At 27.5% G+C, this 11,708-nt stretch overlaps 4 protein-coding genes across 4 annotated transcripts; all 4 read right to left on the bottom strand.

Annotated features, from left to right (window-relative positions):
- Positions 1-527: 527 nt before the first annotated feature.
- Positions 528-4,167, bottom strand: LOC128953841 (serine-rich adhesin for platelets-like). Its single transcript, XM_054299362.1, has 8 exons — positions 4,088-4,167; positions 3,993-4,020; positions 3,771-3,917; positions 3,635-3,700; positions 3,322-3,552; positions 1,634-3,262; positions 1,182-1,573; positions 528-1,082 (listed from the first exon to the last, which is right to left on the bottom strand). Exons 1-8 carry the CDS (start codon positions 4,145-4,147, stop codon positions 528-530), a joined length of 3,108 nt encoding a protein of 1,035 aa, XP_054155337.1. The 5' UTR covers positions 4,148-4,167.
- A 1,194-nt stretch (positions 4,168-5,361) lies between these two features.
- Positions 5,362-7,303, bottom strand: LOC128953832 (uncharacterized). The gene is made up of 2 exons (XM_054299352.1): positions 7,036-7,303; positions 5,362-6,650 (listed from the first exon to the last, which is right to left on the bottom strand). Exon 2 carries the CDS (start codon positions 6,619-6,621, stop codon positions 5,362-5,364), a length of 1,260 nt encoding a protein of 419 aa, XP_054155327.1. The 5' UTR covers positions 6,622-6,650; positions 7,036-7,303.
- Positions 7,304-7,838: 535 nt separating this feature from the next.
- Positions 7,839-8,843, bottom strand: LOC128953843 (uncharacterized). The gene has a single exon (XM_054299364.1). It carries the CDS (start codon positions 8,794-8,796, stop codon positions 8,056-8,058), a length of 741 nt encoding a protein of 246 aa, XP_054155339.1. The 5' UTR covers positions 8,797-8,843; the 3' UTR covers positions 7,839-8,055.
- Positions 8,844-10,112: 1,269 nt separating this feature from the next.
- LOC128953844 (uncharacterized) lies at positions 10,113-11,295 on the bottom strand. The gene is made up of 2 exons (XM_054299366.1): positions 10,977-11,295; positions 10,113-10,650 (listed from the first exon to the last, which is right to left on the bottom strand). Exons 1-2 carry the CDS (start codon positions 11,227-11,229, stop codon positions 10,172-10,174), a joined length of 732 nt encoding a protein of 243 aa, XP_054155341.1. The 5' UTR covers positions 11,230-11,295; the 3' UTR covers positions 10,113-10,171.
- Between the last annotated feature and the right edge of the window lie 413 nt (positions 11,296-11,708).

The following is an 11,708-nucleotide window of genomic DNA, read 5'->3' as shown; positions in this document are numbered from 1 at the left end:
ATTTAGTAATAAAAATTTGCTTTATTTCATAAATGTTAAGTAATTGAATAATTTTATCACTTGATTATGACATCAGTTTATTGTATTGTGTAATCAACTTCATTGTTGTTCATGTTTTACAAAATCATCGCTCTTTAAGTGGTATCGACGGCACAAATCTGTTCAAAGATGACAATAGGTGTGACTGTCTTAACATAAATATMACTTAAGCTTCTCTTAAGTATTGACATTAACTTTTTGTGTGCATTAATTARTATATCAATTATTRTCAAATTTTTTCGGTATTTTAGAAAATATGAAAAATCATATGAATCGGTAATATTTTTATTTTAATTAATTGTGTTGCAAATATCAATATAATTATAATAGATTTATAATAAATTTATAATAATAACATTACTATAATTTACTGTATTAATAAATTGGAGTATTTTTTACAAACAAATTRAAGTTTAATAATAAAAAAACTGTATTAAAAATTGAAATGAATTTSAATATAAGCTAACAAATAAAAAACAACAAATAGTTTAAAATTTAATTTTCACCACAAATTCATTCAACAAATCATTATCGATAAATATATTATAGAAAATGACTGCTATAGTGAACGGTCCGTAATCTTTGGACACCAAATAACAGGTCAGTCGTCTAAGGAATAGTCCCTTTTGTTTGCGACTATCAAACGGAGCCCACGTATCCTTAAAATTTGGTAAATCGTATCTAAGGTAATGGCGCATATGATCCATGTGCTCCTCTGAACGCTTACTAATTGTACATTTGTTAGTAAACTTTTTCTGATTTTCGATAAACTGTTTCAACACTAGTTTTGGATGCAAAATATTGTCACTATTACTACTACTATCACTTCTATACCATTGAATAATAAGTAATCTTTCCATCAATTCTTTGCTGATCTGTTCCTTAGATGTCGACAAACATTTCATCCATTTTTTATTTATAAGATTATAGAGAATCGTTGCTTTATTAATGGTTCGATAAAATGTAGTTGAGTTTAGCCGATGAACATATCCCTGTACTGCTTGTGTCAGTAGTTTTTCCTCATTGAGTGGTCTATACTGACCCTGGTCAATGGTCATATTAAATCAAATTATATAATGTTACTAAAACCTTACATTTTTAATATATACTATATATATATATATATATATATAAATAAATACCGGTTCCCATTTAGTAGTATGTTTGGTACTCTCATCATCGGTTTCATCATCAATATTATCTCCATTATGATCATCACCTGAATCAGTACTATTACTACTTTTTTCTGTACTTTCACTTATGGTATCTTCTTTTGATGATTTTTGGTCGCTATTGATGTTATTGTTGTCAATACTGGTAATCGTAATACTGGAACCGTCAGAAGAAATGGTAACTGTGTCACCATTTTCATCATTAGCATAGAAAGATGTGGTCGACTCTGAATTGTCATCTTTTGTATCATCAGTATTGGATGAATTGGAATCTGATTTCTTTTTTRTAGAAGACTTTGTTGTCGAATCAGAAAACTCTTCACTTTCGATAAGATTTTCGCTGATATTATCAGATTTAGAGTCTAAGTATTGTTTAGATTATAGCGATTAAAACAGATAACACTTAGTATTAAATAATTAACCTGAAGTTATAGTGGTCTCAGAGATATCATTATTGGTAGATAAAGATGTAGTCGACTCTTCATTGTCATCATTGGTAGATAAAGATGTAGTCAACTCTCGATTGTCATCATTGGTAGATAAAGATGTAGTCGACTCTTGATTATCATCATTAGCATAGAAAGATGTAGTCGACTCTTCATTGTCATCATTGTTAGATGTAGTCGACTCTCGATTGTCATCATTTGTAGATAAAGATGTAGTCGACTCTTCATTGTCATCATTGGTAGATGTAGTCGACTCTCGATTGTCATCATTGGTAGATAAAGATGTAGTCGACTCTCGATTGTCATCATTGGTAGATAAAGATGTAGTCGACTCTTCATTGTCATCATTGGTTGATGAAGATGTAGTTGACTCTCGATTGTCATCATTGGTAGATAAAGATATAGTCGACTCTTGATTGTCATCATTAGCATAGAAAGATGTTGTCGACTCTCGATTGTCATCATTGGTAGATAAAGATGTAGTCGACTCTTGATTATCATCATTAGCATAGAAAGATGTAGTCGACTCTTCATTGTCATCATTGGTAGATGTAGTCGACTCTCGATTGTCATCATTGGTAGATAAAGATGTAGTCGACTCTCGATTGTCATCATTGGTAGATAAAGATGTAGTCGACTCTCGATTGTCATCATTGGTAGATAAAGATGTAGTCGACTCTTGATTGTCATCATTGGTTGATGAAGATGTAGTCGACTCTTGATTGTCATCATTAGCATAGAAAGATGTTGTCGACTCTCGATTGTCATCATTGGTAGATAAAGATGTAGTCGACTCTTCATTGTCATCATTGGTAGATAAAGATGTAGTCGACTCTCGATTGTCATCATTGGTAGATAAAGATGTAGTCGACTCTCGATTGTCATCATTGGTWGATAAAGATGTAGTCGACTCTTCATTGTCATCATTGGTTGATAAAGATGTAGTCGACTCTTCATTGTCATCATTAGCATAGAAAGATGTTGTCGACTCTCGATTGTCATCATTGGTAGATAAAGATGTAGTCGACTCTTCATTGTCATCATTGGTAGATAAAGATGTAGTCGACTCTCGATTGTCATCATTGGTAGATAAAGATGTAGTCGACTCTCGATTGTCATCATTGGTAGATAAAGATGTAGTCGACTCTTCATTGTCATCATTGGTTGATGAAGATGTAGTCGACTCTTGATTGTCATCATTAGCATAGAAAGATGTTGTCGACTCTCGATTGTCATCATTGGTAGATAAAGATGTAGTCGACTCTTGATTATCATCATTAGCATAGAAAGATGTAGTCGACTCTTCATTGTCATCATTGGTAGATGTAGTCGACTCTCGATTGTCATCATTGGTAGATAAAGATGTAGTCGACTCTCGATTGTCATCATTGGTAGATAAAGATGTAGTCGACTCTTCATTGTCATCATTAGCATAGAAAGATGTAGTCGACTCTCGATTGTCATCATTTATAGATAAAGTTGGTGTGGATTCAGAGCTATCATCACTTTTATCTGAATTGGATGACTTGACACCAAACTTTGATGTCGRAGCGGGAAAATCTTCAGCTCCGACAACATTTTCGCCAATATTCTCCGGTATTGAGTCTAAGTATTGTATTAATTATTKCRATAAAATAATTAAAATTTTTATTTTATTATTAAACCTTCAGTTTTCGTTTGAGACGATTTGATGGATTCAGAACTATCATCGATGGCATAAAAAGAGGTCATTAACTCAGGTTTGTCACCACTTATTGTATCTGTTGTTGAATCTGTTATATCTTTGTCCAACTTTTCAGTTTCGTCGTCATCGATGGCATAGAAAGGAGTAATAAATTCTTGTTTAGTCCCAATTTTGTCATTTTTATTTACACTATTTGATATTAAAACGCTACCTAAATATGTATCACAATATTTATGAGTAAARATAAAATAAAATATTAAATTATAAAATAAAAAAGATAAAGTAAACTGTACTGGGTTTGTCTTTTTGGTTATCATTAGTRATTTTAGCACTTTTACCACCTTTTTTGGACACTTTATCTAACAAAATAAACAATTATCAAAATTATTTGTATTCAAAATTTTTATCAACAATTATTGAAAATTAAACCCTTCGTTAATTTTTGTGTCACTACTAGACTASTASTAGTAGTAGTAGTAATAGTAATAATAGTAGTCGTATGAAATTGTTTAGCTTTTTTAAACGCTCCTCTTTTAGGTCCAAACAGTTTAACTCCCTGTCCTGTATCAGAATCATCTATTAAATTATAAATACAAAAAATTATTTACCAAACATAGTTTGTTGTCATACTATTTGCTAGATCATTTTTACCTTTATCTGTACTGGCCAATTTGATAACCTATTATTATTTAAGATATTGTTAAATATATCAATTAAAACATTATTATAAATTTTTTAACACAAACCAATAACAATGATAATAACAGTAAAAAATTGATGATTGATATCTTATATATGATACCCATATTGTTTTTGATATATGAATTTCTATAAACAATTCTCAAAATAGAAAATACACTTAAAAATTCAATATTTTTCATATGTTTTAATATTTAAAATTTGTTATTATGAAATTTTATTCAATTATTTTATAAAATATAACATATTAGAAAATCAATAAAAATGTACATACRATTAATTAATTAATTAAAAATATTAATATTTATAATTTATAATATGTTTAACATGGTGTCTAAAGATAATTATTTTGCAATTATTTTATTGATAATTAACTATCAAATTATATTTGTTTATAATAAATATGAACTAGAACCAATTGGTATATTTATAATTTTATGAAATTATAATTTCGTTTAATAAATTAAAATTAAATACTTATAAATGATTAAAATTTTACATTATTTTTACTTATTAAAAAAGTCAATGAAACTCCAGAACCCGTGACAACAACTGCCGATCCGAACCGATATATTGGTCCACTAGAGGCTAACCCACCGGAAACAACAGTTACTCCCGAAGTGTCAGCCGAACTCAATCCAATGCAATCAATGCTTAAAAGTACATTAAATCTTAATTTAGGAGTTATTCCGACGTTTCCGATATTCAATACTTTGTTTAATAAGTTACCGATTGCTAGCAATCTTTTCAAACAAAACTCAACCCTGGCTTTTATTAATCCATATCCAGAAAAACAAAATTCAAATTAATTAAAAAAATTTTATTATGTTTTTACAGAAATTATAATTTAATATATGTTATATATATTATATGTTTCTAATGGAAAATAATGTATTTTTATATTTCATACTGTATTTGTGTAATTTTTTTTATTGTAAGGTATTAATATACAAATAATCAAAATCTTATAAAKCTTACAAAAATAAAGTATCGTAATATAATAGATAAATACAATAATCCTTACATATTATCAGAAACCGAACCGAACTGGAAAACTAAAAACAAAATCATACAAAACTMTAATTTAATCTTAAAAACCGAAACCGAGTCTAAACTTCAATTTTAATAAAGTTTATACTTTTTTATTAAACAAAACATAAAACATAAACCCTTGAAAACTATTTTTGATTTCGGTTTTTGTGGTCAAACAAAACCAAACTGTATTCAGTTTCTTATTTTAATTGAACTTAAAAATATTATTTTTATTAATATTTTTATATTGTAARYAATWATAATAATAATTATTATTATTAGTTGTCATTCATCTATAAAAAGGTAAATATGATTTGAAAAAATCTCCGACAGTTGATCGCAACTCATTGTGATTAAACAAAGTGGATATGGAGTCGCCTACCGATGACAGTGTAGACCTAATGTCAGGCAACTGTTGTCTTACATCTTGAGTGACATTACTGAGTAGAGACTGAAAACTGGAAAACTGTGTCAACCGAAGCGGTGAATATTTACAGGTGATTGCCGTTACGTTCATCAGGTTTCTCATTGTACTCAACATTAGATTGATATTMATTGCGGTCACATTGATAAACACATCGTAAGTCAAATTGTAGGCCTTATTTTTGGCATAATTRAAATCATCAAAATAGGACAGTGATGTATTTAGTGTCAAATTGGTCAAATTTCCTATACGATTCAATGCATTGTTAGATAGGTTAGCCACTCGATTGCCCAGTTCATTGAGAGCACCATCAAAATCTGTTGTCATATTTATTGTAATACCGGGCAAATTGCTTGTGTGATCTATAATATCACTAATTTGGTCTCTAATCATATTGATTGATGTATTTCCCAAATTGACTGCCCGGTCGAATCCATTGGAGATCATATTTTTAGTGTTGTTAAGTATCTCAACAATAGAGTTGTTAACAATTTGTTTCAAATTGATCCGATAGTTCTTCAAATCTTTAATTTCATGTTTCGTAAAGTTAACTAAAGCTCCAATACTTGCATTCATTATCTTATATCCCGTGAAATTAAACGACTTTTTAATTTTAGGTAATATTTCTCTAGAAATATTTCGACCCAAATCATGGAGAACCGTGTGATTAGTCAATTGATGCCATTGTAAGTCATTTGTAAACCTCTTTAAGTTATCAAACATAAGATATGATATATTTTTGGTGAGCGTTAGCACCGCCTCAACAAAAGGCATCTCATTTTCGCGGCAAATGAGCGCCGTTTCGGCTAAAGTTTTTACATATGTATTATTGAGTGCTTTATTTGGTACCCAACCTAAGTTGGTCACCGGTATATCAAAATTGGTTAAATTGAGTTCATTGAGTGTATTGTATACTATTTTGTTTGTAGTCGTAAAATAAGTATTGTTATGAGTTTGCATTTGTCTAAACATATGGGACCGAAACACGTGATTCAATATCTTAATGAAGGGTTCAGCGCCCGGTATGGCTTTGATTTGRTCACTACTCATGTTTTTCACTTCATTTAAGATTTTGATGGTCACCGGGAACTCGGCTTCAGCCCAACAAAGCGTTATGTTAATCATATCACTGATTTGATCAGCACTTACATTGTCTATGAGTTTAAGAATATATATAAATAAAAATTAGTAAATATTTAATAGTATATTAAAAAAAAAGTTTATGACAAAAATCAAATAGTTTAAAACGAAACTTTTCATTATATAGTATCAATATTAAAAATTATGAATCAAAATTGTTTTAAATTTATAAATAAATACATCGCTTATCAACCGCTATTTAAATGCTTTAAAAAATAATATATTATATTATTGTATACTAACAATACAGTATTAAGCAACATTGCAAAAGATTTTTTGTGAAATACTAAAATTAATTGATAAAAATTAAATAATCATACTTCTAATAACTATAAAAAAATTTGAGACATTATATATTTTTATATTAATAAATAAAAATAAATAAAATGCAAAACAAACGTGCTGGGATAGGTATGTCAAATAAGTGGTTAAAATTTTTGTATATTTTCGAGTTTATTGATGTTTTTCTTGTTATTTCTAATAAATTTGTAGGAATGAGAGTAGTAGTAGTAGTAATAGTAATAGTTGTTGTTGTACTAGGAGTAGTAGATGTTGTTGTTGTAGAAGTAGTAGTAGGAGTACTAGTTGTTGTTATAATAGGAGGAGGAGTAGTAGTAGTAGTAGTAGTAGTAGTAGTAGTAGTAGTAGTAGTAGTTGTTGTTGTTATTGTGTTTGATGATGGTGTTGATTGTGGTAATGATTTTGAAGTTTTAGTATATATTATTGAATTTTTCCAAGCATTAACTTGTGGTGCATTATATCCATAATTATTAAAAATATTATAATTATGATCATTGTTATCATTATTAGTATCAATATTAATATTCTTATTATTTTCAATGTTTTCTGTATTTATAGAATCAAAATAATTAGCACTTATTGTGAAAAATATAAAAATTACAGTATTATATAAAAAAGCAGATTTTATCATTTTTAYAGCCATTTTATTCACTTAGAAAGTTAAATAAATTTTATTTTTTAATGTCAATATGTTATATAAATATATGTTATTAATATTACATATACATGTATATTAAATATTTAATTTATTTATAATTTCTTAAAATCTAATTATTTAACTACTATACTAATTGATGGTAAGATTTTTAATAAATAATTTATTGTTCCTGCTAATTTATCTATTTTACATGAATATACTGTTTTATAAAGTTTTAAAACTCCTTTTTATTTATTATCATTTATAATTATTGGGTATTTAGTAATTAATAGTTTATGATTATGTATTATTTATATTCATAATATTAGATAGATTGATTTGAGAAAATTAATTTTAATTATCAAAAAATTTACTGTTAGACTTAAATATTATAAAATAAGTAAAATTACAAAAATAAAATCATATAATAAATTGTTGTCGTGTTTCAAATAATAAAACAAATGTATGTTTATTCAACCGAGTTATACATATAGTTGATTTGGACAGAAAACAATTTGATATCCGGTGTATGGTTTGCCGTGACAGGTGAATGTGCTGACTGAATCATCGTAGGCGTAACTGTAGGCCTCAGGACAATACTTTTTGAAAAAGGCCGGGTAGTTGATGGGCCAGTCTGTGCTTTTACATGTCTCAGGCGTACTATGTTTTCCACTACAACAGTACTCATCGGTCTTGTACTTAGCGCACGCACTCAGACACGCGACAGTACGACCGTCCGATTTAACGGTCAACTCAGATGGACAGGTGGTTAGTAGATCTGCGTTACAACCGGCCACTCCACAGTCATAATGTCCCGATCCTTTTTTGTCGTACGTACCAACAATTGGAGTAATACTGATTCCAACGTTATAGCCGTCCACAAGACTGACATCATAGAAGTCCATACCTCCGTCTTTGTTAGCGAGAGTGAACTCTGCCAATGTTGTAGGTGTGGCGCCATCACCTGATTTGCATCCATGGCCATCAGCATTACAAAATGTATTGCCCCACATACGACCGGCCCAACCGGAAGCTATGTTGAAGTTGTGCTGATCGCCAGCATTCATAACAAACCCACCGTTCTCCGGGTTTCCTTTACCCGGATTGCCCAATGTTTTAGCCCATACCGTATGGGGACAGTTGTTTTGAAAGCGAAATTCAGTGGCAAATGCGACGCCAAATACTAATACCGATAAGCATATTATAATGCTAAACATAGTCATTATRTATTTACAATAAAAAAAATACTCACAAATTATATATAATTTTTTTTATTTTAATAGTTTTTTGCATCTCTTTTTATAGCATTTATAAAATTATTTGTAAAAAATATTGATAACTTGTATTTCATAGCATATGGTAAATTAACCATTATTTAAAATAATAATAATAATAATAATAGTCCAGGTGATTATAATAGGTATTATTTCTCAGTATATTTGTCATTTATTAGTTTATAATTCAAATAATTAATATTACTTTGAATTACAATAWWACATAATTAAATATTGTTATATCATACTAATAATAATGTCAATATTTATTAAATTAAAAGATAGATAATTTGTATAAAATCATAGTATTCTMAAATGAGTTTCATAGCAATTAGTTTTAGGTATAAATGTTAAAAATTKTTAAAATGATATTTTTACAAAAAAAATCTAAACTATTAATAATGAAAAATATATTTTTTACATAAACAGCTAATTCATATTAAGTACTTAAAAATGAATTTTATCAAAAAATTGTTTTTTAAAGATACAATTAATTCTAATGATAAATGTTTTAATGTTAAAAAAGTGTTTTTAATAATTTGAACAATTGTGATAAACATACAGTAATATTGATTGTTATGCTTTATATTTGAAATGGTGCCAAATAAGACTATAAATTATCTATAATTACCAATAATTTTCATTTTAATATATAGTTAACATGTATTAATATTCTTAGTGTGTTTTTATACAATTTTTATTAGATTTTACTGTATTAACTAGTGTTTGCAAAGACAAAATGTTTGAATAATACAAAGAGTACAATGTATACTACATGACCAATATTGCCATACAAAACAAAAGTTAGCGCCACCTAGTATMACAACCATTGATATAAGAAAAAATAAATATGAATAAAAATAAATTTAAATATATTATTTTTTAAAATTTTATTTTTATTTTTAGAAAACAACTATTAATATAAAATTAATTAGTTTTTTAACAATTATATTGTCATTAAATGATTTWTAWTTTTTTTAACAATATATATTAGTTTTTAAAAAGTTTACATYGTATTATACTRTATTATACAAATCCAAAATTCAAATCCTTGTATTTTTCCATCCCTACTTACAATGTTAGCTAAATRTTMAAATTATAAYTAAATTTATAGTTAGACTAATACTGTAAATTAAATAATCAATACTAATGAATCTTAAGTTATAATAATTAAGTTGTTAATGTAATATACARTACTTTTATAATATATTAATAATACTATTARTGTAAATAAATTACTCAATWTATTTCAGAATATTTATTTTAAATTATTACTTTTAATAAAATAGTTATTAATATACATCTTTGATAACAATAATTATTTTCARCAAAATGTGATTTCATAGCCAGCATTTGGAYTACCCTTACATRTGAATGTGCTGTTTGGGTCATCATAAGCATAAGCATAGGCATTAGGACAGGCAGTCTTGAAGATCTTGTAGTAGTCTTTAGGTTTTTGACATTTTTCAGGTGTACTATACTTACCTCTGCAACAGTATTCATCTGTTTTAAACTTYTCGCAAGCGTTCATACATGCGATCACTTTTCCTGATTTGTTATATACTGCCAACTCTTTCGGACACAAACTGTTCAAATTACTGGAACAACCGTCAGTAGTGCAGTCATATTTAGAGCCACCAGTCTTAGTGTATGTTCCCGGTATTGGCACCATTTTCATCATTAGATTAAAGCCATCGACAAGACTAATATCATAGAAGTCGTGACCACCGGAGCCCTTAAGCGTAATTTCAGCCAACGTTGCGGGGGGTACTCCACCGGCGCCTTTGCATTGAATTTTGTTACCTAATATTTAATTGAATATAATTTTATAGTTTATAAAAATTATTTTTCCTAACAAAAAATCTGTTATAATATAATTTAAAATAATATATATATATATATACAGCGATGAAAATCAATGTAGATGTATGAAAAAAATCTATGAATTTGATGAATTCAGAAAATACTATAACATTACAAATTGTAATTTACAATAATGTAATAAACATAAAGTTTTAGTTATTTTCTGAATTTATGAAATTCATATATTTTTTCATACATCTACATTGGTTTTCATCGCTGTGTATATTAGTTAAAATAATTGATGTGTATGATAATTGTTTACTTACCACAATCACCGGTTTCACAATGTCCAGCACTGTTACAATTGGTACGTCCCCACACTCGACCCGCCCAATCATTGGACACCTGTAGGCTCTTTGTTTTTCCCGGTGCTAATTTAAAGCCACCATTTTCAGGAATAGCCTTTCCTGGATTACCCAATAGTCCAGGCCATACARTAAATGAGCACCGGTTTGTTATTCTGAGCTCACTGGCCATAGCCGTGGCTATGAATAAACAGATAATATTAGAATGTATCATTATATTATATTATATTATTTTTGAAAATAAAATTGTAAAATATATATATTTGTTTTTAATATGCAATATATATTGTCATTAATCGAATAATTGTCTTTATTTATATAACATTTTATTGTGATTGGTTACATAAAATTAGCATGTTAGTTTTTATATGATAATGTAAGTATCAATGTACATGTTAAATTGATAATTAATTAATAATTATATAACATATTATACTAAATATAATGAAAATTTAGATAAAATTTATAATAATATTGTTAAATAATATTATTTTTGATTGCAAAAATTTAATATTTCCATTAAGATAAATTAGTAARCAATTATTAAATTCATTTATTATAWACCGGTATAACTGAATAATAAAACATAAATTTCAATAAATAAGTACAATATATCTAATTGATAAAATATTATTTTTATTTATTTATAAAAATTAATTATTATTTTATCTGTAATAAAAAAATATTTTGCCT

This window comes from Oppia nitens, unplaced genomic scaffold, assembly GCF_028296485.1.
Source record: "Oppia nitens isolate AA-2021 unplaced genomic scaffold, nextdenovo-longstitch-racon4-pilon3 scaffold23_pilon_pilon_pilon, whole genome shotgun sequence".
NCBI classification, from domain to species: domain Eukaryota; kingdom Metazoa; phylum Arthropoda; class Arachnida; order Sarcoptiformes; family Oppiidae; genus Oppia; species Oppia nitens.
Note: the sequence above shows the minus strand (reverse complement) of the source record. Positions and strands in the feature narration are given on the sequence as shown.

Excerpts from the sequence above, each read along its gene's own strand:
- LOC128953843 (XM_054299364.1), bottom strand. The coding sequence starts at position 8,796 with ATGACTATGTTTAGCATTATAATATGCTTATCGGTATTAGTATTTGGC.